Source organism: Argopecten irradians, chromosome 11 (genome assembly GCF_041381155.1).
Source record: "Argopecten irradians isolate NY chromosome 11, Ai_NY, whole genome shotgun sequence".
Taxonomy (NCBI): Eukaryota; Metazoa; Mollusca; class Bivalvia; order Pectinida; family Pectinidae; genus Argopecten; species Argopecten irradians.
Window position 1 is genome coordinate 4,239,669 of NC_091144.1, and position 27,836 is coordinate 4,267,504.

General features: G+C 39.3%; 1 protein-coding gene across 1 annotated transcript in view; it reads right to left on the minus strand.

Annotated features, from left to right (window-relative positions):
• Positions 1 to 17,999, minus strand: part of LOC138334329 (acid-sensing ion channel 1A-like) — a 58,898-nt gene extending 40,899 nt beyond the window's left edge. Inside the window, exon 1 of the mRNA XM_069282978.1 lies at positions 17,655 to 17,999. Within this exon, the coding sequence (XP_069139079.1) occupies positions 17,655 to 17,922 (268 nt within the window). The 5' untranslated portion in view covers positions 17,923 to 17,999. The remainder of the gene's footprint in view (positions 1 to 17,654) is intronic.
• Between the last annotated feature and the right edge of the window lie 9,837 nt (positions 18,000 to 27,836).

The following is a 27,836-nucleotide window of genomic DNA, read 5'->3' on the forward strand; positions in this document are numbered from 1 at the left end:
TCCGATTTATCGAAACAGAAGTGCAATTCTTGGTTAAATCATATGTCAAATCCTTACATGGATTCATGTGGAAGGACGTAACAAAACCGTTTTATCATCCATGGACAATAGAGTCAAATTATCTTAATTATCACCAGGATATCAAATTAAACAAAAAACAGTTTCTAAATTAATTTTCTATCGAACTAAATGTATCAGTCGTTCTTTGTTCATCCTATAGTCGTATCTAATGAAAAACTTAAAACACTTAAAAAGGTACTAATTGCTTGGTGTCTATCGTACGATCTGGTGTTGTAATGAAACAGAACACTTCACGTTGGGCGGTTTCCAAAGGGTCTGGTTCAAACGCTGAACACCGCGTGTCTCAGCTGATGTTTAGAAGTACCTATTGTTTGTATCCTGACGGGATTAGTCAGTTTCTATAAAGTTGATTGGATACTGTAAACTATAAATTTACTTAAGTAGGTATTTCTCGGGATACTGTTAGGTTCTCTGTCCATGATTAGTAGGTACCCTTGACATGTTGTTTATTTGTTTTATTTAAACCACACTATGCAACTATCAACAAAAAGTAAAGTCATTTTCGACCCCGTTATTCTTAGTATTTGTAGACGTAGTTGAAATTAAGTTAAATCAGAAATATATGTGATGATTTCTTAATAAATTTGGTACAGCAGTTGTTGAAAGTTTTAAAATGGTCGCCATAGAAGCTTCGATTATTGCCGAACGGAGGTCGGAAAGTTCTTGACCCGTTTTCGGGAAAGTTCGGACAGACGTTAAGTAGTTACGGTAGTCACATGACGTTCTTGGCAACGACGTTAAATGTCTGCTTACTTCGGCTTGTTTGATCTCCCACATGAAACACAATTCGCTATATGTGTGTTTAAGGTGAATGTATCAGGAAGTCCCCATCGATCGAACCTTCTAGATTAACATGGACTTTCTGAGCTAGCAGTTTTTCTATATAAGCTGATTTAACCACTATAAAAATCTCTTTTAAAGATGCTCCACCTTCGACATAGCATAAATGATATTCATTATTTGAACAATAATTGGTGTAATATCGTGTTTATATATATATATATATATATATATATATGTGTGTGTGTGTGTGTGTGTCTAATTAACACAAAAAGTAATATAAAATAATTTATTTTGCCTTTGGTGCATGCGCAATCATTACTTCATTCCATATAGGATATAGTGCCACGGAATTTTTTCGGGATGCAATTAATTATTTTTCATATTTTTAACTTAAAGTAAAATTACAAGCTCAAACTTTTCAATGTTGGTAATGGTGTAAAGTAAGTAACTTTTGTAACTGAAGAAAAATACTAAATCGTCTGCTCCTGTTTTTGATAGTAAAAATATACCATTTGTCGGCGGTGGGGCATCTTTAAAGCAATATGCAGCAATTGTAACAAGCACAAAATGCCGAGGGTGTGGCCAAAGTTCTACCACACTCCCCATTTAATGGTAATCTTTCAGAACAACGGACCTTGACAAAGGTTAAAATATCCCTCTATACAAAATGCCATCCATAATTCTTGTATTGAATGACATCAATTTTGTTCTTCGATAAAGCCTCCTTGTGTCTGCCTCATCACCATTGTTCGGTATTTGATGCTTCAAAATGATACAAAGGGATGGGAAACCATTTCTGCATAGTCGGCCAGTACAGAGTATGTTAAGGACAACAACACTGTCTAGTATGCTTGTGTCTGTGTCGTTTATTTGTTTGTTTGATTAATTAACATCCTATTAACAGCTTTGGTCATGTAATGACGGCCTCTCATGTATGTAGTGCGTTGCATGTATGTAGGACGGCACAGGTACTCCTTATTATACTGACAAAGGGCGAACCAGTCGTCCCACTCCCTTAATGCTGAGTGCTAAGCAGGAGTAGAAACTACCACGTTTATAGACTTTTGCGTGTCTCGGCCAGGGGACAGAACCCATAGCCTACCTCATAGGGGCGGGCGCTCAACAGAAGGCCAAAAGTGAGGCAGTGTTAAGGGAGAGGTTAGGAAGAAAAAAGATATGATCCTAAATTGAGTCGCCTTTTACGGTCATGCAATAAGGGCAGCAGGTACAATTCTAGCGCCCTACATGCAGGGCCATGTCTGCGTCATAGTATGTACTGAAACCATTTATCATCATTCCTTTGGTAAGAAGCTCTACCAGTGATAAGGTACCTAAACCTTCTTTGTGTTCCTATTTGGAACTGGTATCTGGTATCGAACTTTGATCCCTCTGCCGATACATCTTACCATTACGAAATACGCACAGGGCATTGGAAACCTGAAAATGGATTATCCATACCACAGATCACACCTGCCTTGACATCTCATCAGTAGAAAAGCCAATAATGTGTTGTCTTGTCGTCGGATTTTTGGTCTTTCTCAGTTTTTAAATTAATATACATGTTATATACAATTTGACCAACTGCCTTTCCCTTAAGGTAATGTTATAACTACTAGGTATTTGTAATGAGCCTGATAGACGAATATAGCATATAATAGCCATTGTTATGTCTTCATTCTAAATTTTCTTGTCTGAATTTTTCTTCACTGAAATATGCTGCCAAAGACCCATAAACTGCAAATGGGCAAACCAGTCGTCCCATTCACTTTATGCTGTGTGCTAAGCAAGAGCAGAAATATCATTTTTATTGACAATGGTTGAATCATAAGTTTGGAAGTTTGATTCCTGAAGTAATCAAGGAAATCATCACTTTCTCTTATAATATGAAAGGTTGCATTGCTTATCTACACAGTAGGTAGTGTAAGCTTTTTTTCAGTTAGGAAGGCAATGCGCTGAGAATAACTTTTTGATAATGAGTCTTCCTTCAAAGAAGAAACAACACTTGCCTAAATAATGACATATTTTAATAGATAAATGTATTAAATATTAAAAGCAAATTTGAATTATAGTAAGAATTAAAAGCTAATATGAGTTAGATTAACTATTCACATATCATAAATGAGTTCTGATACTCCTGTAATAAGTAATATATGGGCCGGCCATATTGGAAAATGGCCACCATGACGTCAAAGGCAATTTTTGGAAAATGACCCAGGTCCTAAAAAAATTCCTTTGTTTGTATTCTTGATGTAAAAGCAAATTAATAATAATTACATCTTTAAATAAATTTTGATAACTATAACTTGATGCTGTTGGAATATACAGTAATAAGTAATAAGTGTGGCGGCCATATTAGATAAGCAAAATATGAGTGTGGCGGCCATATTGGAAAATGACCGATATGACGTCATATGCTATTTTCGGAAATGGCTTAGATTCTAAAAAGTTTTATTTGATTGTATTCTTGATGTCAAATCAAAATTAAATATTTAAATTTTCAATTAATTTTGATAACTTTGATAAAATGCTATTGGAATGTACAGTAATAAGTTATATGTGTGGCGGCCATATTGGAAAATGACCGCCATGACGTCATAGGTAATTTTTTGAAGTGGCCCGGGTCCTAATAAGTTTCCTTTGGTTGTATTCTTGATGTCAAATTAAATTAATTATATTTAAATCTTAATGAATTTTGATTACTTTAACTTAATATGAAGATATGCAATAAGTGAAAATGTGTGTGGCGGCCATGTTGAAAATGGCCGCCATGACGTCATAGGCTATTTTTGGAAATGGCCGGAGTCCTTAAAAATTTCCTTTGGTTGCGTTCTTGATGTCAAATCAAATAAATTATTTTTCAATCTGAAATAAATTTTGATAACTATGACATGATGTTTTTGGAATATGATTAATATGTGTGGCGGCCATATTGGAAAATGGCCGCAATGACGTCATAGGCTATTTTTGGAAAAGGCCCGGGTCCTAAAAAATTTTCCCTTGGTTGTGTTCTTGATATGTGCCAAGTTTCATGCTTTTATCAAATACATGTTATATACAATTTGACCAAATTTCTGCACGAATCCGCTGGACTATGAGTAAATGGGACCAACCTACCGATATTCAATATTTATTTGAGTTTTTTTCAAAAGTTCTTGGATCATTATCGCTCATCTTGACTTCGATTCAGTCCTATCTCTGCATTATTTACAACATGATTTCTTTTTCAAAATTCTTCTAAATCGTGGAAAAAATAAGTTAGGTACGGATATTGGGACTTATCAACAGCCAGAAAATGTAAGGACGGCCTCACATATATCCGATGTGCACGTTTATAGTGCTCTATCACTGAAGCATGCAGCCGAAGGCACCGAGCAACAAATCCCATCCTATCACATTATACTGACAACGGGCGAACCAATATGCTGAGCGCTAAGTAGGAGCAGAAACTACCACTTTTATAGAATCTGGTGTGTCTCGGCCAGGGAACAGAACTCAGAACCTACCTACCAGACATAGGTCAAAATTGAGGCGTTGTCAGGAGAGACGTTAGAAAGAACAAAGTAAGGAAGATTGAAAAGATAATATCCTAAATTTTGTCGCCACGATCATGCAATAGGGGCAGCAGGTACAATTCTTTATGACAATTGACCTGTTGTTTGGGTTTCAATAAGAAGTTAATCTGTTCAACCTCATCAGAAATCTAGTGAAAACCACAATTTTGGATTAAAAATCAATGAGACACTTGTGTAACACACTGGTTAAGCAACAATAACGACTTTAAATAATACAAAAACCTCTCCTTCAGATGTTCTTTGTATGTTCTCATTAAGTAAACTTTATAATTACTTTGAACACTCTTAAACATTGAAATTGCGAATGTTCCCGCTTCTTGGTTTGACTTTGTACTCATTCAACCGCACAGTAGACGTGAACATCATTATGTTTGACAACTCAGTCGAACTTTATTTTACGTTTTGCCTTTTTTGAATTCAAACATACCTATCGTGAATATTGTAATGTTGTGGGTATGATATGGTGCCTTTTTATGCCGAATGACATGTTAAAAGATCTTGATTTTTATGTATGAAGATTACAGAACATATCACTTTGATCCAAATGACAGTAACTTCCAGAGGTTTGTTTTTGACAACAAATACCAGCGCTTAATCGCTGAAGCTGCGGACGGGTTGATGGCAGCTGCCTTCCGTTAACGTTGTCAGCAAACTTAATATCTAACATGACATGATTATTTCAGACTTAGGTATAACAATATTGTGTAATTGTTTTAATCAGCACTCGTAAGACGTCTGCTATAGTCATATAATATATCCTAGCTTTTCAGCTATTTCCCGAGGGTAGAATTCAGCTTAAGAATTTTTTACCTTAAATTCACCTGCAATTATGGTCAATTTTAGGTCAACATTTCTTGAATTGAAATTCTGCCTAATTTTAGGTTAGATTTTTTGCCAGTGTATCATTATTGTATTATTATATTAATATGCCGCCTGTGTCACTAACATGACTCAACGAATAAATCTGTACTTTTATCGTACATGAAGCAATTTGTTGAAACTGACCATACACACAGGCAATATTTTTCCACGTGATTTTTTGCCAACGTGAATATTTCCTCCACGTGAAAACGATTCCTATGAATATCACGTGCAGTTCATGTGAAATTCATGTGAATTGTTTTCGCGAGAAGAAATGTTGCCGGTGTAGCATTGTAATAGTAAATAAACTCCGCATACCACCAAAGTTAACAGGGGATGTTTCTCTTAATTATCGTGTAAGGGTCCAGATGTAATTTTCTTTCATACCTACGGGTGGAATACTGGCTGATCTAGGGCAATACACTCATGTCGCCTGAGGCTGTACTTCATGGCTACCCACGCAATAAAGCCTCGTGACGTCACGGCGTCAACAAAATTTCAATTTCCTCGGTAAAATTTTTAACATTTTTTCACAAATTCGACTGGTTTTACTATAAAAGATTCTATCAAGGGAATTTGTGTTGAAAATATCAAGTAATTTTTCACGTATTGAAAAAATAACTTTCAGTCCTGGATTTCTTCCAATTTATTTCAAAATGGCTGGATATTATAATTGTAAAATTGCAATAAAACGTCGATATGAAAGAAAAATACTCTTTCATAAGTTGATATGAAGGGTAGGGATATTCTACCCTCGGGATCACAAAATGTTGCAAAACCCTCGGCAAGCCTCGGGTTTTACTACATTTTTTGACCCTCGGGTAGAATATCCATACTTATAATATGTAGTGTTGAGATCTGACGTGCAAGGGTCAAGATGTATTATATATAGTGCTGAGATCTGACGTGTAAGGGTCCAGATGTATTATATGTAGTGTTGAGATCTGACGTGTAAGGTTCCAGATGTATTATAAGTAGTGTGGAGATCTGGCGTGTAAGGGTCCAGATGTATTATATGTAGTGTTGAGATCTGACGTGTAAGGGTCCAGATGTATTATATGTAGTGTTGAGATCTGACGTGTAAGGGTCCAGATGTATTATATGTAGTGTTGAGATCTGACGTGTAAGGGTCCAGATGTATTATATGAAGTGTGGAGATCTGACGTGTAAGGGTCCAGATGTATTATATATAGTGTGGAGATCTGACGTGTAAGGGTCCAGATGTATTATATGTAGTGTGGAGATCTGACGTGTAAGGGTCCAGATGTATTATATGTAGTGTGGAGATCTGACGTGTAAGGGTCCAGATGTATTATATGTAGTGTTGAGATCTGAGAGGGTCCAGATGTATTATATGTAGTGTTGAGATCTGACGTGTAAGGGTCCAGATGTATTATATGTAGTGTTGAGATCTGACGTGTAAGGGTCCAGATGTATTATATGTAGTGTTGAGATCTGACGTGTAAGGGTCCAGATGTATGTATATGTAGTGTGGAGATCTGACGTGTAAGGGTCCAGATGTATTATATGTAGTGTTGAGATCTGACGTGTAAGGGTCCAGAATGTATTTATGTATTATATGTAGTGTTGAGATCTGACGTGTAAGGGTCCAGATGTATTATATGTAGTGTTGAGATCTGACGTGTAAGGGTCCAGATGTATTATATGTAGTGTGGAGATCTGACGTGTAAGGGTCCAGATGTATTATATGTAGTGTTGAGATCTGACGTGTAAGGGTCCAGATGTATTATATGTAGTGTTGAGATCTGACGTGTAAGGGTCCAGATGTATTATATGTAGTGTTGAGATCTGACGTGTAAGGGTCCAGATGTATTATATGTAGTGTTGAGATCTGACGTGTAAGGGTCCAGATGTATTATATGTAGTGTGGAGATCTGACGTGTAAGGGTCCAGATGTATTATATGTAGTGTTGAGATCTGACGTGTAAGGGTCCAGATGTATTATATGTAGTGTTGAGATCTGACGTGTAAGGGTCCAGATGTATTATATGTAGTGTTGAGATCTGACGTGTAAGGGTCCAGATGTATTATATGTAGTGTGGAGATCTGACGTGTAAGGGTCCAGATGTATTATATGAAGTGTGGAGATCTGACGTGTAAGGGTCCAGATGTATTATATGTAGTGTTGAGATCTGACGTGTAAGGGTCCAGATGTATTATATGTAGTGGTGAGATCTGACGTGTAAGGGTCCAGATGTATTATATGTAGTGTGGAGATCTGACGTGTAAGGGTCCAGATGTATTATATGTAGTGTGGAGATCTGACGTGTAAGGGTCCAGATGTATTATATGTAGTGTTGAGATCTGACGTGTAAGGGTCCAGATGTATTATATGTAGTGTTGAGATCTGACGTGTAAGGGTCCAGATGTATTATATGTAGTGTTGAGATCTGACGTGTAAGGGTCCAGATGTATTATATGTAGTGTTGAGATCTGACGTGTAAGGGTCCAGATGTATTATATGTAGTGTTGAGATCTGACGTGTAAGGGTCCAGATGTATTATATGTAGTGTTGAGATCTGACGTGTAAGGGTCCAGATGTATTATATGTAGTGTTGAGATCTGACGTGTAAGGGTCCAGATGTATTATATGTAGTGTTGAGATCTGACGTGTAAGGGTCCAGATGTATTATATGTAGTGTTGAGATCTGACGTGTAAGGGTCCAGATGTATTATATGTAGTGTTGAGATCTGACGTGTAAGGTCCAGATGTATTATATGTAGTGTTGAGATCTGACGTGTAAGGGTCCAGATGTATTATTGTAGTGTTGAGATCTGACGTGTAAGGGTCCAGATGTATTATATGTAGTGTTGAGATCTGACGTGTAAGGGTCCAGATGTATTATATGTAGTGTTGAGATCTGACGTGTAAGGGTCCAGATGTATTATATGTAGTGTTGAGATCTGACGTGTAAGGGTCCAGATGTATTATATGTAGTGTTGAGATCTGACGTGTAAGGGTCCAGATGTATTATATGTAGTGTTGAGATCTGACGTGTAAGGGTCCAGATGTATTATATGTAGTGTTGAGATCTGACGTGTAAGGGTCCAGATGTATTATATGTAGTGTTGGAGATCTGACGTGTAAGGGTCCAGATGTATTATATGTAGTGTTGAGATCTGACGTGTAAGGGTCCAGATGTATTATATGTAGTGTGGAGATCTGACGTGTAAGGGTCCAGATGTATTATATATAGTGTTGAGATCTGACGTGTAAGGTCCAGATGTATTGTAGTGTGAGATCTGACGTGTAAGGGTCCAGATGTATTATATTAGTGTGTTGAGATCTGACGTGTAAGGGTCCAGATGTATTATATGTAGTGTGGAGATCTGACGTGTAAGGGTCCAGATGTATTATATGTAGTGTTGAGATCTGACGTGTAAGGGTCCAGATGTATTATATGTAGTGTGGAGATCTGACGTGTAAGGGTCCAGATGTATTATATGTAGTGTGGAGATCTGACGTGTTAAGGGTCCAGATGTATTATATGTAGTGTGGAGATCTGACGTGTAAGGGTCCAGATGTATATATATATAGTGTTGAGATCTGACGTGTAAGGGTCCAGATGTATTATATGTAGTGTTGAGATCTGACGTGTAAGGGTCCAGATGTATTATATGTAGTGTGGAGATCTGACGTGTAAGGGTCCAGATGTATTATATGTAGTGTGGAGATCTGACGTGTAAGGGTCCAGATGTTATTATATGTAGTGTTGAGATCTGACGTGTAAGGGTCCAGATGTATTATATGTAGTGTGGAGATCTGACGTGTAAGGGTCCAGATGTATTATATGTGTTATATATGTAGTAGTGTTGAGATCTGACGTGTAAGGGTCCAGATGTATTATATGTAGTGTTGAGATCTGACGTGTAAGGGTCCAGATGTATTATATGTAGTGTTGAGATCTGACGTGTAAGGGTCCAGATGTATTATATGTAGTGTTGAGATCTGACGTGTAAGGGTCCAGATGTATTATATGTAGTGTGAGATCTGACGTGTAAGGGTCCAGATGTATTTATATAGTGTTGAGATCTGACGTGTAAGGGTCCAGATGTATTATATATAGTGTTGAGATCTGACGTGTAAATGTATTATATGAGTGTAGATCTGACGTGTAAGGGTCCAGATGTATTATATGTAGTGTGGAGATCTGACGTGTAAGGGTCCAGATGTATTATATGTAGTGTTGAGATCTGACGTGTAAGGTCCAGTGTATATATGTAAGGTCCATCTGACGTGTAAGGGTCCAGATGTATTTATATGTAGTGTTGAGATCTGACGTGTAAGGGTCCAGATGTATTATATGTAGTGTGAGATCTGACGTGTAAGGGTCCAGATGTATTATATGTAGTGTTGAGATCTGACGTGTAAGGGTCCAGATGTATTATATGTAGTGTTGAGATCTGACGTGTAAGGGTCCAGATGTATTATATGTAGTGTTGAGATCTGACGTGTAAGGGTCCAGATGTATTATATGTAGTGTTGAGATCTGACGTGTAAGGGTCCAGATGTATTATATGTAGTGTTGAGATCTGACGTGTAAGGGTCCAGATGTATTATATGAAGTGTGGAGATCTGACGTGTAAGGGTCCAGATGTATTATATGTAGTGTTCAGATCTGACGTGTAAGGGTCCAGATGTATTATATGAAGTGTGGAGATCTGACGTGTAAGGGTCCAGATGTATTATATGTAGTGTTGAGATCTGACGTGTAAGGGTCCAGATGTATTATATGTAGTGTTGAGATCTGACGTGTAAGGGTCCAGATGTATTATATGTAGTGTTGAGATCTGACGTGTAAGGGTCCAGATGTATTATATGTAGTGTTGAGATCTGACGTGTAAGGGTCCAGATGTATTATATGTAGTGTTGAGATCTGACGTGTAAGGGTCCAGATGTATTATATGTAGTGTGGAGATCTGACGTGTAAGGGTCCAGATGTATTATATGTAGTGTTGGAGATCTGACGTGTAAGGGTCCAGATGTATTATATGTATTAGTGTTAAGGTCCAGATGATGATCTGACGTGTAAGGGTCCAGATGTATTATATGTAGTGTTGGAGATCTGACGTGTAAGGGTCCAGATGTATTATATGTAGTGTGGAGATCTGACGTGTAAGGGTCCAGATGTATTATATGTTAGTGTGGAGATCTGACGTGTAAGGGTCCAGATGTATTATGTATAGTGTTGAGATCTGACGTGTAAGGGTCCAGATGTATTATATGTAGTGTGGAGATCTGACGTGTAAGGGTCCAGATGTATTATATGTAGTGTGGAGATCTGACGTGTAAGGGTCCAGATGTATTATATGTAGTGTGGAGATCTGACGTGTAAGGGTCCAGATGTATTATATGTAGTGTGGAGATCTGACGTGTAAGGGTCCAGATGTATTATATGTAGTGTGGAGATCTGACGTGTAAGGGTCCAGATGTATTATATATAGTGTGGAGATCTGACGTGTAAGGGTCCAGATGTATTATATGTAGTGTTGAGATCTGACGTGTAAGGGTCCAGATGTATTATATGTAGTGTGGAGATCTGACGTGTAAGGGTCCAGATGTATTATATGTAGTGTGGAGATCTGACGTGTAAGGGTCCAGATGTATTATATGTAGTAGTGTTGAGATCTGACGTGTAAGGGTCCAGATGTATTATATGTAGTGTGAGATCTGACGTGTAAGGGTCCAGATGTATTATATGTAGTGTTGAGATCTGACGTGTAAGGGTCCAGATGTATTATATATGAAGTGTTGAGATCTGACGTGTAAGGGTCCAGATGTATTATATGTAGTGTTGAGATCTGAGGGTTTAAGGGTCCATGTATTATATGAGTGTTGAGATCTGACGTGTAAGGGTCCAGATGTATTATATGTAGTGTGGAGATCTGACGTGTAAGGGTCCAGATGTATTATATGTAGTGTTGAGATCTGACGTGTAAGGGTCCAGATGTATTATATGTAGTGTTGAGATCTGACGTGTAAGGGTCCAGATGTATTATATATGTAGTGACGTTGAGATCTGACGTGTAAGGGTCCAGTCCAGATGTATATATGTAAGTGTTGAGATCTGACGTGTAAGGGTCCAGATGTATTATAGTGTGGAGATCTGACGTGTAAGGGTCCAGATGTATTATATGTAGTGTTGAGATCTGACGTGTAAGGGTCCAGATGTATTATATGTAGTGTTGAGATCTGACGTGTAAGGGTCCAGATGTATTTATATGTAGTGTTGGAGATCTGACGTGTAAGGGTCCAGATGTATTATATGTAGTGTTGAGATCTGACGTGTAAGGGTCCAGATGTATTATATGTAGTGTGGAGATCTGACGTGTAAGGGTCCAGATGTATTATATGTAGTGTTGAGATCTGACGTGTAAGGGTCCAGATGTATTATATGTAGTGTTGAGATCTGACGTGTAAGGGTCCAGATGTATTATATGTAGTGTTGAGATCTGACGTGTAAGGGTCCAGATGTATTATATGTAGTGTTGAGATCTGACGTGTAAGGGTCCAGATGTATATATGATAGTGTGGAGATCTGACGTGTAAGGGTCCAGATGTATTATATGTAGTGTGGAGATCTGACGTGTAAGGGTCCAGATGTATTATATGTAGTGTGGAGATCTGACGTGTAAGGGTCCAGATGTATTATATGTAGTGTGGAGATCTGACGTGTAAGGGTCCAGATGTATTATATATAGTGTTGAGATCTGACGTGTAAGGGTCCAGATGTATTATATGTAGTGTTGAGATCTGACGTGTAAGGGTCCAGATGTATTATATTAGTATGTGGTTGAGATCTGACGTGTAAGGGTCCAGATGTATTATATGTAGTGTTGGAGATCTGACGTGTAAGGGTCCAGATGTATTATATGTAGTGTGGAGATCTGACGTGTAAGGGTCCAGATGTATTATATGTAGTGTTGGAGATCTGACGTGTAAGGGTCCAGATGTATTATATGTAGTGTGGAGATCTGACGTGTAAGGGTCCAGATGTATTATATGTAGTGTGGAGATCTGACGTGTAAGGGTCCAGATGTATTATATGTAGTGTTGAGATCTGACGTGTAAGGGTCCAGATGTATTATATGTAGTGTGTGAGATCTGACGTGTAAGGGTCCAGATGTATTATATGTAGTGTGGAGATCTGACGTGTAAGGGTCCAGATGTATTATATGTAGTGTTGAGATCTGACGTGTAAGGGTCCAGATGTATTATATGTAGTGTGGAGATCTGACGTGTAAGGGTCCAGATGTATTATATGTAGTGTTGAGATCTGACGTGTAAGGGTCCAGATGTATTATATGTAGTGTTGAGATCTGACGTGTAAGGGTCCAGATGTATTATATGTAGTGTTGAGATCTGACGTGTAAGGGTCCAGATGTATTATATGTAGTGTTGAGATCTGACGTGTAAGGGTCCAGATGTATTATATGTAGTGTTGAGATCTGACGTGTAAGGGTCCAGATGTATTATATGTAGTGTTGAGATCTGACGTGTAAGGGTCCAGATGTATTATATGTAGTGTTGAGATCTGACGTGTAAGGGTCCAGATGTATTATATGTAGTGTTGAGATCTGACGTGTAAGGGTCCAGATGTATTATAGTAGTGTTGAGATCTGACGTGTAAGGGTCCAGATGTATTATATGTAGTGTTGAGATCTGACGTGTAAGGGTCCAGATGTATTATATGTAGTGTGGAGATCTGACGTGTAAGGGTCCAGATGTATTATATGTAGTGTTGAGATCTGACGTGTAAGGGTCCAGATGTATTATATGTAGTGTTGAGATCTGAAGTGTAAGGTCCAGATGTATTATATGTAGTGTTGAGATCTGACGTGTAAGGGTCCAGATGTATTATATGTAGTGTTGAGATCTGAGTTTAAGGGTCCAGATGTATTATATGTAGTGTGGAGATCTGACGTGTAAGGGTCCAGATGTATTATATGTAGTGTTCAGATCTGAGGTTTAAGGGTCCAGATGTATTATATGTAGTGTGGAGATCTGACGTGTAAGGGTCCAGATGTATTATATGTAGTGTTGAGATCTGACGTGTAAGGGTCCAGATGTATTATATGTAGTGTGGAGATCTGACGTGTAAGGGTCCAGATGTATTATATGTAGTGTGGAGATCTGACGTGTAAGGGTCCAGATGTATTTTATGTAGTGTGGAGATCTGACGTGTAAGGGTCCAGATGTATTATATGTAGTGTTGAGATCTGACGTGTAAGGGTCCAGATGTATTATATGTAGTGTTGAGATCTGAGGTTTAAGGGTCCAGATGTATTATATGTAGTGTGGAGATCTGACGTGTAAGGGTCCAGATGTATTATATGTAGTGTTGAGATCTGACGTGTAAGGGTCCAGATGTATTATATGTAGTGTTGAGATCTGAGGTTTAAGGGTCCAGATGTATTATATGTAGTGTGGAGATCTGACGTGTAAGTACACGCACCTCTCAGTTCTCCTGCCATCAGGAGACAGTGATCCGACATGATCCACTTGTCCGCGCTCCAGAACTAATATGGCATCTGTCACGTGTCAGCTCAGACTCGGGTTACCGCAGTCATGTTTTCATAAACGCACTCGGTTTTTTTATTCTGTTTCTAGCGAAATCAGTTGTTATCATCATAGGAATACATTATGATGAATATCCGTCAGGACAACTTCGAATGGTCTTGACCTACATTTGCCGTTATTGGTCAGCCTTCACCGTAAAATATATATTGTGTATACTTTATGTAGTGTATAAAGTATTATACGGCATACACATGTAATTAGTCCGATTGACATGCAGGGGCGTAGGAAGCGGGGGGGGGGGGGGGGGGGCAACTGCCCAGGGGGGCAACTGCCCCCCGTTCCCCAGGACGGGGGGGCAAACATGTCTTTTTGCTCCCCCATTTTCGCCGACTGAAATTTTCTAAAAATGCTTTATGAAAGAAAAAATGGTCCTCCGGCACATTTTTCGTACTTCATTCTAGAAAATTTTCCGCTGCGCTGCGCGGCGCATTTCCTAAAACGTTCAAGCACATAATGTCAAACCTTAAATAGTAAAAATTCAATACACACAAACTAGACTAAAAATGTCCATCAAGGAATTCTATGTACTATTTTAAAAAATGTCTCTTAAAAGCTCAATTTGTTTATATGTCTTAGCGAGACAATTAATTCATTTTTTTATGTTACACAACAATGTGCCGATGGTGTGAAGCCGGTATATTCAGATCGAGTAGGGTTGCATAATGTTATTACGACGCAATTATCATTCCTAAATGCAGGTAGCTTTAAATCGAAAAATTACCATGTTAAGAACGTTTTATAATCATCAAACTTTATCGTAAAACTCATCTCAGCCATTCTAAATCGTAATTTTTTCCCGGGGGAGACCCCCGGACCCCCTAACACCAAATTCTCGCGCCTTTGGGCGCTCGCAAATTCATCAAAATGCATCGTAAAACTCATCTAAGCCATTCTAAATCATAATTTTTTCCCGGGGGAGACCCCCGGACCCCCCAAACACCAAAATCTCGCGCTTTCGGGCGATCGCAAAATCATCTAAATACATAAAACTCATCCCGGGGTCACCCTCAGACCCCTAATAAAACACAAAAATCTCGCGCCTTCGACGCTCACACGCTAATTTGGTCAATTTGCGTATTCGTTAATTTCCTTTTAGCGACCCCACTGTCTATAAATGTGTACAAGGATTAAATTTAGTGATATATGAAAAATGTACATAAAGCATATATTATATGGTTGGGAGTTGAATTAATCTCCTCCTGTAGGTGTGGCGGGGGGGGGGGAGTTACAAAATAATGAGGACCTTTGCCTCCCCCATGACGTTTCATCTTCCTACGCCACTGACATGTATTCTTAAAGAATAGTCTCCCTGGTATACAATGTATTCGATTGCATATGTGACTATGTTTTGGGTGGTAAATGAAGACTAAAAGTGAGGCAGTACCACTGGGAGAGGTTAGGAAGAATAATGGAGGTTAGAAAAAAGAGAAGATAATTTATCAACATCCTAAATTTAGTCGCCTTTGCCGATTATGCGATAGGTATTCTAACACAACCGACAGAACATGATAGAACTCACAGAAGCGGCATAAAACTGTTGTTACAGCACAATGAATGAGGCAGACGAGTTCCTAATGGAAAACAATTTAGTTCTGTAGGTAATCTACATTAGGTATTAACGTTTCGGAGGTTTGTGGTCTCACGATATCCTTCTGGGCCCACTTCCAGAGATACAAAAAGCAGTGTATACTACCATGCGGAGATCAACATGAGGATGCGCTATTCTCTTTATAATAGGACATGCAAAAACAAATATGTCAACTGAACGAGCCGTCTTCTTAATATGACATGTAAAGTATTTTTTACCCTTATTAGGTATATGTGATGTTCTGAAAATTGAATCTTAATCACTCTTTTGAATTCGCCATATTGAAGCGTAAGCAATAAAAAAACCAGTGCACAACGTTTCTGCTGATGTCGACAATTTGGAAATTGAAAGCACCAGTTTGATCAACATTCTACCGCACCATTTATAATATGCCACATGTAATCATAAAATTGACCAGGTTTTATTATCGCGACATTTATTAATAATTGTTTGATTAATTAACGCCCTCTTAGCTGCTAACATCACTTTAGTCTTCCATCAGTGAAATGTCCTTGATGGTCACATTCAAAAGTTGTCTATCTCCGGTTGGTGTCCTTTGGCCTCTGATGTGATCTCACATTTGTTCCCTTGCTGGAAATCTGGGTCATTGGCTAAGTGGTTAGTGTGCCCGACATATTTGCCCCTACTTGTCACCCCTAGATCGAGTGTTTGAAGCCAGAATTAGGATACGACCTATACAGAATGATTTTTCTCAGAGAACTCACGAGGTGCTTTCCTCCAGAACTTGCGTAAGTTATATCAATAATTCATACCTAAATATTAAACGGAATTCAACAAAAAAGCAAACAAAATCATTCAGTTCTTTTCGTTAGTAAATACCACAATGTGTATAGAAAAGGAAGTCTGCTGACGAATGGTGTACTTGTGTGACCCTAACCTAGATAGCGCGAACTCTGGTGAGGGTTGGATGAGGACAAATCGCGTCATTATAGAATTCGGAAGACAATTATACAGATATTGGCGACTATTCTACTTGTGACAAATCTTCACTGTCATTAGTTCGACGATTAGATAGGCTTTTAAATTATTATCTTAATAATAGAATAATAAAAGGAGTAAAATCTTTGTTTTAACAGCATTAGATATGTACCTATGTTGTATGTTTCTGGTGGAGTAAGTATGCTATACACAACACTAATGGCACAGTGCCGGATACTCCGTTTGATCCTTCATGTACAACAAAATAAAATATGCTATCTTGGAATAGACTCATTTATTTTCTCGTTGTAATATACGAGACAAGTATTAGAAGACATCGTTCCCTGTCAGGTTTGTAGTTCAGCGCCAGAGAATGTTCCTTTTAGTAGCTTCGTTACTGTGCGAGGTCAGCGGTTCAAGAAGCTAATCTGGTCAGCTACTTTTAGCATACAAATGGTTTATCAGGCATGTAACATAGGTAAGAGTGTGGTGGTCAGTTTCAGTGGACATAGGTTAAATGGTGGTCAGTCACGAAGTGTCATCGACCGCCGATGACCACTCTACTGACCCATTCAATGCGATAACGTAACTGACCAGTAAAGAGGACGCTTGCGCTATCAAACAATATACCCGTTTTAAATTTAGAATCTTGTCGACTCAAAGAGGGCCAGATAGAGGTCAGATACTTAGTTTTATATGTCAGTGTCCGGTTTGGATCCGACCACTGGTCAACAACGTTATATAAATACATGCCGTGGTGTAACGTAAAAAAGTAAGTCTGTCCTCTGTCAGCTTTAATGATAGAAGGTATAGCAAACTTACACGTGATATCTTTGTAACGAAAGGGCATTGGTGTGAAAATAATGAACTTCAATATATACTTGTAAATAATTATAATTTTCATAATCTTCATAATCTAAAGTCTAAGACTATTTTATGATACTGGCATATCTGTACATTATCTTATTACCTCCCCTTCTATGGTAATTAAGTTAAATATGTTAAAAAGCATTCACACGTCTACTATAAATCAACGAAAATAAATACTATTATAACAACTTTTACCCAATTTTGACACGGACCAATTGGTCTTAATATTAACTTGTTTATGGGGCTTGAAAATTGTACTTTTTGTTATGATTCAAATTAGCAATATCATAAATAATCTTAAAGATGAAATTGTTCAAAGTATCCACAATAGTCATCTGTGGAATTATATTTCACCTACTATCTTTTGATCTTCTCTGTGTATGGCCCAGATCCTTCGGGAACTCCGACTTTTCTCCTCCGTCAATACTAGTCTTGCTAGTATGGCATCTCTTACTTTCAGTTTCGTATTCGATATTGTAATAGACTTTTGGAAATGTCATAATAATTACTGTCGTGAACCTAAATTGAGGAAGTAAATATGTAACAGAATTATAATTAACGTTCAGCTTTAGCACAGTTATCCTATTGATGTCTAGAGAGTTGATGAAGGAATATCGCACTGCCATAAAAACGCTTCGACAAACTCCTTATGCTATTTTACCTATGCCTCCGTATTCTCTATTTGAGGAAACATTTTTCTTTTCCATAAGCATAGTATTGTATCTGTTGACACGGCTCAACGTGACGGTAAACCCATGATATCGCTAGTTCAAGTGGGACCTACAACAAACATAATGTGCAACACTTATGAAATAATTTCTTTAACAACAACAGCCATCACCAACAAGGATATACATTTCCTGCACCCGTGCATCACACCACAAATATAAAGGTAAACAACATTAGTATAACAATATCAATGCCACTCGCCAAGCTGGCTGAGCTTTAAAGTCACTAATACATTCTCTGTCAGTGAGATCAGCATTATTTTTATCTACCTGAAACCTGTTTCCAGATATTGTTACTTGGTTATCGTTCGATCAGGTTATTCGGTATTGGGGTCATGTACGTTCGCCAGTAGTCCTTGGTCGATACTCACATACAGTGACGCAACTAGTCACAACAACGGTACGCCTCAATTTTCATTGGTAGCTTACCGTTAATGGTGATGTCGCTAAATCATAACAGTTACACGATAGATATAAAAGCAATTTCTTTAATAAACGAGGACAGGAGACTGCTGGAACAAGCTAATAGAGGGTGGCGCACAGGTACACGACGTAGCTATAGTGGGTGTAAAGGAATAAACAAGAGGCCCATGGGCCTGAACGGTCATCTGACTATTGGCAAAATACAACACCTCAAATAGACATACAAAAGAACTCTTTTCATTGAATAAGTTCAGGTTCTGATATACTTGATGATTTAAACCATGAATGAAGGTTCTTAATCCCCACCATACTACAAATCCAATATCCAGTCTCTAGTTTTCTTAGTTATTTACAAGACGTCGTTTAAAGATTTGAGCCTATTTAATTCACCTGAACAAACTTAGTAGCCATTCGTCCAGGCATGTCACAGGCTCAATATCAAGTCTCTTGGTGTCTTAGTTATTCACAAGAAGTCTATTAAAGATTTCAGCCTATTTGACCCCTGAGACTTTGAATGCAGGTCATGGTCATATATTTGAACAAACTTGGTAGCCCTTCATCTCAGCATGCCATCGACCCGATTTCAGGTCTCTAGGCCTCTTAGTTATTCACAACAAGTAGTTTAACTATTTAACCCCTCTTACCTTGAATGAAGGTCAAGATCATTTATTTGAACAAACCTGATGGCCCTTTATCACAACATGCCGCAGGCCCAATATGAGTTTTGGTTCTTGATAAGCAGTCGTTTAAGATTGTTTGTTTTTTATTGATTATTTTAACGTCCTATTAACAGCCAGGGTCATGTAAGGACGGCTTCCCATGAATGCAGTGTGTAGCGTGTGTGAAGAGCGAGGTGCGCGCTTTTGGAGACTGCGGTATGCTCGTGTTGTGTCTTCTTGTATAGTGGAACTGATGCCCTTTTTATAGTAGAATGCCGCCGAAGACACCAAGCAACACACTCCACCCGGTCACATTATACTGACAACGGGCGAACCAGTCGCCCACTCTCTGTTTGGTGTGCGCGCTAAGCAGGCGCATAAACTACCATTATTATAGACTTTGGTGTGTCTTCGCCAGGGGACAGAACTCAGAGCCTTCCTAACAAGGGCGAACGCTCAACTCAAGGCCGAAAGTGAGGTGGTGCCAAGGGAGACATTAGGAAACATAAAGTCAGTTAGGAAGAAGAGAAAAGATAAGGTCCTAAATTTAGTCGCCTTTTACGATAATGCAATAGGGGCAGCTTGTAGCCTATTTGACCCTTGTGACCTAGAATGAAGGTCAACGTCATTCATTTGAACAAACTTGGTAGCCCTTCATCCCAGTACGGTACAGGACAAATATCAGTACCCTGGGCCTTTCGGTTAATTTCAGAAGTTGCTTGAATGAAGTTTACACACGGCGCTCGATGACGGACAGTATATGATGATTATAGGTCATCTTTACCCTTTGGAAACAATATTTGATAGAGACAATGTGTGAAATGTCCAACAACAGAAGAAGTGCGGTAGAAATGAAGTGAAGTGATAAAGGGGCTAGAACAAAAGGGAAGTAGTCCATGTAGAAAAAGTGCACAGCAGCAAATAAAATATGTCTCTTATATTTCTTTAAAACTTTATAAATTGCAGAGCAGAATTAAAAGGAATATAGGAATCGATCTGTCCTGAGAAATAAAAGAAACCTGCAGTATATACTCTGCATTATTTATCCGCATACCTTTTCTGTTCTATAAATAAAACATGACATGCTTCTTACCCGTTCACTTTTTATTGGTAATTGTCATATAGGTATTTAGTTATTGATTGTAAAAAAACCAAGGTCATTACATTGTTTTATGTACATCGTTAACACATGGAACTGAAATCAAAGAGCAATTTATCACTGTACTGGTGTCAAAACAGCAGGCACACTGCGTTTACTATCGCACTGGTAAAAATCAATTCAATCAATCGACCTAGAAAATTCTAGGTCAACTAACTCTTTTATTAGAGATCACCTTTACGTAATATGTGGCTTACTCGCACGTTTTACTTCAAATTAAAATTACAATTACACGTAGCATAACATGTTTCATTACTCAAGCTAATTAATTTAACACAATTTTCACATTTGAATTCAAGATTGGAATTTTACGGTGGAAAATCACGAGACAGAAAACAGCAAAAAAAAATATTGTACGCAACACGAAGGGTTTCAAAGGAATAGGGTAGTTTGTTTATATATGCTTAAAAATTCCTGTGACGTCATCCATTGTGTACAACAGGTGTAGAGTTTCACTATCCAATGATGGTTAGTTTACTATTTATCTATTATGGCCTGGTTGAGAGGGCACTATTGCGTCATAGTATTGTCGAGGGATGGAATAGTGCCCGAGCCTTCGGCTCGGGCACTATTTCATCACGAGACAATACTATGAGGCAATAGTGCCCTCTCAACCAGGCCATAATGGGTTTAGTACATCATCCAACATGAGACCCGTTTTCATGTCATCGTAACAGAAGCACGTCAGGCGACATCTCGCAACGCTATTTTCATTTCCACACCACGTTGTTACATTAAAAGTACAACATATGAATTGTCGCAGAAATCTGTGAACGGGATTCAGCTTCATGAAGATTGAAAGTAGATCAATATAGAACATGACTGAACTGTCTTCTGTAGAAAAACATCATTTGCTTCCATCCCCGTACACAACAGCCTGTCCGCCGTCTTGACGTCTTGGTCGAAGCGCAACGTCATGTAATGGTGACGTCACAATACATTCACGTTCAATTTCGCGCCACTTCAATAGTGCCCGCTTGCCCGGGCACTATTGCAAATAGTAGCCATGTGTGTAGCCAATCCGAATCCAGTATTCTGTCACGTGATGTACTAATCAACAGTAATACCGTTGGTTAGTCAAATATCCAAAAATAACTTTTGAAAAAAAAACCAATTAATAAATATTCCTTCGTCCCGTTTATGTGTTCTAAATGATTCTTCAGGCACAATGAATCCAACAATCCATTGTGACCAGTTGGTTGGTTGGATGAACGTCCCACTAACAGCCTAATAGTCATATAGAACGAATATACGTACCCGGCCTACTATACCTTTCGGCCGGGTACGAATTTGTACCTATGTGTCGTTGTGGAGCACTGCCTCCGGAAATCACTCGGGCATCGTTTTCTTTACTTTCTGTAGGTTTCCAATTATTTTATGCGTATACATGCATTTACAAATGATTTTTGTCCAAAACAAACATAACTACCATTCTTAATATCTACCTTACCGCTCACAAGATGTCAAATTCACAATATGTGGACTTGCCGTATAAATTCTCTTCAGAAAGACCTTCATATGTATTATGTAAAAAAAAAATAATGCCTCGATGAGAATTTGATATTTTATGTGGTTCAGTTTTATTGCCTAGAAGGTAAGCGATATCAAACAAGTACAATACAAATGCAAACAAACGTTTTATAATGGTTTGCATAATCATTACTTTGCTCCATTAGCAGTAATAGGCACCAATTGTAGCTCTAAAGACGACACCATTTTCTGTCAAAAAGTCTTTTGAGCTACAATATTGCAGCTAATCTAGTGATAGATGTATGATTTTTCAGCACTGTGATCAATAAAAGACTATGAAACAAATGTTCATTTTACAATGGTAAAATATACAACACTTTTACATGCACGTATAGATATTGAAAAAATAACTTTGCAAAAAAAATCAATTCATTAATCAATATTCCTTTGACATATGTTCTAAATGATTCTTTAAGGACAATGAACACTTAGTACAAATCCAAAATGTTTTTGTTTGGAGATCGAATCAGTGATTTCAATATAAAGTCACGTTCGATTTCTGTATAGAATAATCCAGGTTACGAATCCTTACACAATTTCCTTTGTGTCTGCATGACACCTCACTTCTTTATAAGTAGTTGTGAAGGTGTCGAATTCTATCCAATTTTAGAGTTATCGTTTGCAACTCGTCTTTGAAGGTGTGATTTGTTGGAAATGGTAGAATCAAATACTTTTTAGGTCACCTGAGACGAAATCTCAAGTGACCTTTTCTAATCGCCTTTTGTCCGTCGTCGTGCGTCGTCCGTCGTAAGTTCGTAAACAATTTACATTTTCGACTTCTTCTCCAAAACTGCTGAAACAATTTCAATGAAATTTTGCACAAACCTTCTACGGCATAAGGCCAATAAAAATTGTGAATTATATAGTCCCCACCCCCCAGGGGGCTGTGGGAGGGGCCAAAAGGGGTAAAATTGAGTAAAATTTCAAAAATTTCCTTCTCTACTCACAGATGTGGTAGAATCACATACTCTTCATAGATAGAAAGGTCTTGATGTCCTTTACAAAAATTGTGAATTATATGACCCTTGGGTCTCACATTTCCCCTTGGGGAGGGGGTCAAATTTACTATAGTTTATATAGGAAAACCACATTAATGAGCATTTTTTGCTCAATTTTCATTGGAAATGAGTCCAACTTGGTAAGAATTTTTAGCCTGAGATAGAATTTCAATATCATATCCATATTGGTCCTGGCCGACCCCCTGGGGGCAAAGGGGCGGGGCTAAAAAAGGGACAAATATGCTAAAACGTAAAAAATCTTCTAAAATTCTGGAAATAGTAGAAACATATTATTATAGATGGAAACGTCTTAATATTTTTTATAAAAATTGTGAATTATATGACCCTGGGAAGGGGTCAAGTTTGCTTTGGTTTATATAGGAAAAACTTATTTGTGAACATAATTTGCCCAATTTTCATGGGAAATTAGTCAAATTTGATTAGAATTATTAGTCTAAGATATAGCATTTTAACATCCTCAGTTTAACAGTTCTCGATGACCCCCTCGGGGACCAGAGGGGCAGGACCTAACAGGGTCAAAATGATTAAGATTTCAAAAAATACTTTTAAGTTCACAGGTTTGATGGAAGCAAATACTCTTCATAGTCTAAAAAGTCAAATTTATAAATCACTTACCAACTTCAAGGCCCAGCATATAGTGTTTATATGTCTTTAATTTGTTTCATTATTTGTTTCATTATATATTCTAACTCGGGTGACCGTTAAGGCCCATGGGCCTCTTGTTAAAGTTGGATAAACCGCTCTTTAGTAGAATAGGGCAACCAGAAAAAACCTATCTGGGGCCATCTGCCCTAGATAGGTGAGTTTTCTCTTTAGTAGCTTAGGCCAACCAATTTCAAGGAAAATGCAATATTTTGTTATTTATCATATTGACTGCATGTTATACCTAACGTGTTACAAGGCCATATGTTTCCTATTTTTGTGATTTTTATCGCGACTGTAACATTTTGTCAGTTGGTTGTTTAGCTTAACGTCCTATTAACCGCCAGGGTCATTTAAGGACGGCCTCCCGTGTATGTGATGTGTTGTGTGTGTAACGTCCTATTAACAGCCAGGGTCATTAAGGACGGCCTCCCGTGTATGTGATGTGTTGTGTGTGTAACAGCCAGGGTTATTTAAGGACGGCATCCCGTGTATGTGATGTGTTGTGTGTGTAACGTCCTATTAACAGCCAGGGTTATTTAAGGACGGCATCCCGTGTATGTGATGTGTTGTGTGTGTAACGTCCTATTAACAGCCAGGGTTATTTAAGGACGGCATCCCGTGTATGTGATGTGTTGTGTGTGTAACGTCCTATTAACAGCCAGGGTCATTTAAGGACGGCATCCCGTGTATGTGATGTGTTGTGTGTGTGTAACGTCCTATTAACAGTCAGGGTCGTTTAAGGACGGCATCCCGTGTATGTGATGTGTGTTGTGTGTGTAACGTCCTATTAACAGCCAGGGTCATTTAAGGACGGCTCCCGTGTGTATGTGATGTGTGTGTGTGTAACGTCCTATTAACAGCCAGGGTCATTTAAGGACGGCATCCCGTGTATGTGATGTGTTGTGTGTGTAACGTCCTATTAACAGTCAGGGTTATTTAAGGACGGCATCCCGTGTATGTGATGTGTGTGTGTGTGTAACGTCCTATTAACAGTCAGATCATTAAAGGACGGCCATCCGTGTATGTGATGTGTGTGTGTGTAACGTCCTATTAACGCCAGGTCATTTAAGGACGGCATCCCGTGTATGTGATGTGTTGTGTGTGTAACGTCCTATTAACCGCCAGGGTCATTTAAGGACGGCATCCCGTGTATGTGATGTGTTGTGTGTGTAACGTCCTATTAACAGCCAGGGTCATTTAAGGACGGCATCCCGTGTATGTGATGTGTTGTGTGTGTAACGTCCTATTAACAGCCAGGGTCATTTAAGGACGGCATCCCGTGTATGTGATGTGTTGTGTGTGTAACGTCCTATTAACCGCCAGGGTCATTTAAGGACGGCATCCCGTGTATGTGATGTGTTGTGTGTGTAACGTCCTATTAACAGCCAGGGTCATTAAGGACGGTCCCGTGTATGTGATGTGTTGTGTGTGTAACGTCTATTAACAGTCAGGGTCATTTAAGGACGGCATCCCGTGTATGTGATGTGTTGTGTGTGTAACGTCCTATTAACAGTCAGGGTCATTTAAGGACGGCATCCCGTGTATGTGATGTGTGTGTGTGTAACGTCCTATTAACAGTCAGGGTCAAATAAGGACGGCATCCCGTGTATGTGATGTGTGTGTGTGTGTAACGTCCTATTAACCGCCAGGGTCAAATAAGGACGGCATCCCGTGTATGTGGTGTGTTGTGTGTGTAACGTCCTATTAACCGCCAGGGTCAAATAAGGACGGCATCCCGTGTATGTGATGTGTTGTGTGTGTAACGTCCTATTAACAGTCAGGATCATTTAAGGACGGCATCCAATGTATGTGATGTGTGTGTGTGTAACGTCCTATTGACAGTCAAAGTCATTTAAGGACGGCATCCCGTGTATGTGATGTGTGTGTGTGTAACGTCCTATTAACGGCCAGGGTCATTTAAGGACGGCATCCCGTGTATGTGATGTGTGTGTGTGTAACGTCCTATTAACGGCCAGGGTCATTTAAGGACGTCCCCCCTGTATGTGATGTGTGTGTGTGTAACGTCCTATTAACGGCCAGGGTCATTTAAGGACGTCCCCCCCCTGTATGTGATGTGTGTGTGTGTGTAACGTCCTATTAACGGCCAGGGTCATTTAAGGACGTCCCCCCCTGTATGTGATGTGTGTGTGTGTGTAACGTCCTATTAACGGCCAGGGTCATTTAAGGACGTCCCCCCTGTATGTGATGTGTGTGTGTGTAACGTCCTATTAACGGCCAGGGTCATTTAAGGACGGCATCCCGTGTATGTGATGTGTGTGTGTGTAACGTCCTATTAACGGCCAGGGTCATTTAAGGACGGCATCCCGTGTATGTGATGTGTGTGTGTGTAACGTCCTATTAACGGCCAGGGTCATTTAAGGACGCCATCCCGTGTATGTGATGTGTGTGTGTGTAACGTCCTATTAACGGCCAGGGTCATTTAAGGACGTCCCCCCTGTATGTGATTGTTGTGTGTGTAACGTCCTATTAACGGCCAGGGTCATTTAAGGACGCCCCCCCTGTATGTGATGTGTGTGTGTGTAACGTCCTATTAACGGCCAGGGTCATTTAAGGACGTCCCCCCCTGTATGTGATGTGTGTGTGTGTAACGTCCTATTAACGGCCAGGGTCATTTAAGGACGTCCCCCCTGTATGTGATGTGTGTGTGTGTAACGTCCTATTAACGGCCAGGGTCAAATAAGGACGGCATCCCGTGTATGTGATGTGTGTGTGTTTAACGTCCTATTAACGGCCAGGGTCATTAAGGACGTCCCCCCCTGTATGTGATGTGTTGTGTGTGTAACGTCCTATTAACGGCCAGGGTCATTTAAGGACGTCCCCCCCTGTATGTGATGTGTGTGCGTGTAACATCCTATTAACGGCCAGGGTCATTTAAGGACGTCCCCCCCTGTATGTGATGTGTGTGTGTGTAACGTCCTATTAACGGCCAGGGTCATTTAAGGACGTCCCCCCTGTATGTGATGTGTGTGTGTGTAACGTCCTATTAACGGCCAGGGTCATTTAAGGACGGCCTCCCGTGTATGTGATGTGTGTGTGTGTGTAACGTCCTATTAACGGCCAGGGTCATTTAAGGACGGGCTCACGTGTATGTGATGTGTGTGTGTGTGTGTGTAACGTCCTAATAACAGCCAGGGTCATTTAAGGACGACCTCGCGTGTATGTGATGTGTTGTGTGTGTAACGTCCTAATAACAGCCAGGGTCATTTAAGGACGGCATCCCGTGTATGTGATGTGTGTGTGTGTGTAACGTCCTAATAACAGCCAGGGTCATTTAAGGACGACCTCGCGTGTATGTGATGTGTTGTGTGTGTAACGTCCTAATAACAGCCAGGGTCATTTAAGGACGACCTCGCGTGTATGTGATGTGTTGTGTGTGTAACGTCCTATTAACGGCCAGGGTCCTTAAAGGACGGTCTTCCGTGTATCTGATGTGTTGTGTGTGTAACGTCCTATTAACAGTCAGGGTCGTTTAAGGACGTCCCCCCTGTATGTGATGTATTGTGTGTGTAACATCCTATTAACAGCCAGGGTCATTTAAGGACGTCCCCCTGTATGTGATGTGTTGTGTGTGTAACGTCCTAATAACAGCCAGGGTCATTTAAGGACGACCTCGCGTGTATGTGATGTGTTGTGTGTGTAACGTCCTATTAACGGCCAGGGTCCTTAAAGGACGGTCTTCCGTGTATCTGATGTGTTGTGTGTGTAACGTCCTATTAACAGTCAGGGTCGTTTAAGGACGTCCCCCCTGTATGTGATGTATTGTGTGTGTAACATCCTATTAACAGCCAGGGTCATTTAAGGACGTCCCCCTGTATGTGATGTGTTGTGTGTGTAACGTCCTAATAACAGCCAGGGTCATTTAAGGACGACCTCGCGTGTATGTGATGTGTTGTGTGTGTAACGTCCTATTAACGGCCAGGGTCCTTTAAGGACGGCCTCGCGTGTATAGGTTTGTGACATATGTCTTCGGATACCGCATCCTCGTACTCTTTTTATAGTGTATCTCACTGAAGCGTACTGCTAGCGACACAAAACAAGCACACATTAACCCGGTTCCATACTGACAACGGGCAAACCAGTCGTCCCACTCTAAGTAAGTAAAGAAACAGGTCAAATATAGGCTTGATGACACTTTATTCACTTTTTCTGAGGGATGTTTCTAAGTGAGTTTTCTACATCGTTTTTTATTGATAACAAGTTCTGGAACCAGAACTTTTCAATTTTCAATTCTTCACTAAAATTTCGACCCCCATTGTTCTAAAATATCACTCATTATGTCCTTCATCCTATGATATACATTTTTGTTTAGGTCATACCACTATTTGTTTGTAGACTCTGTTTTTTGTTGTTCATGAT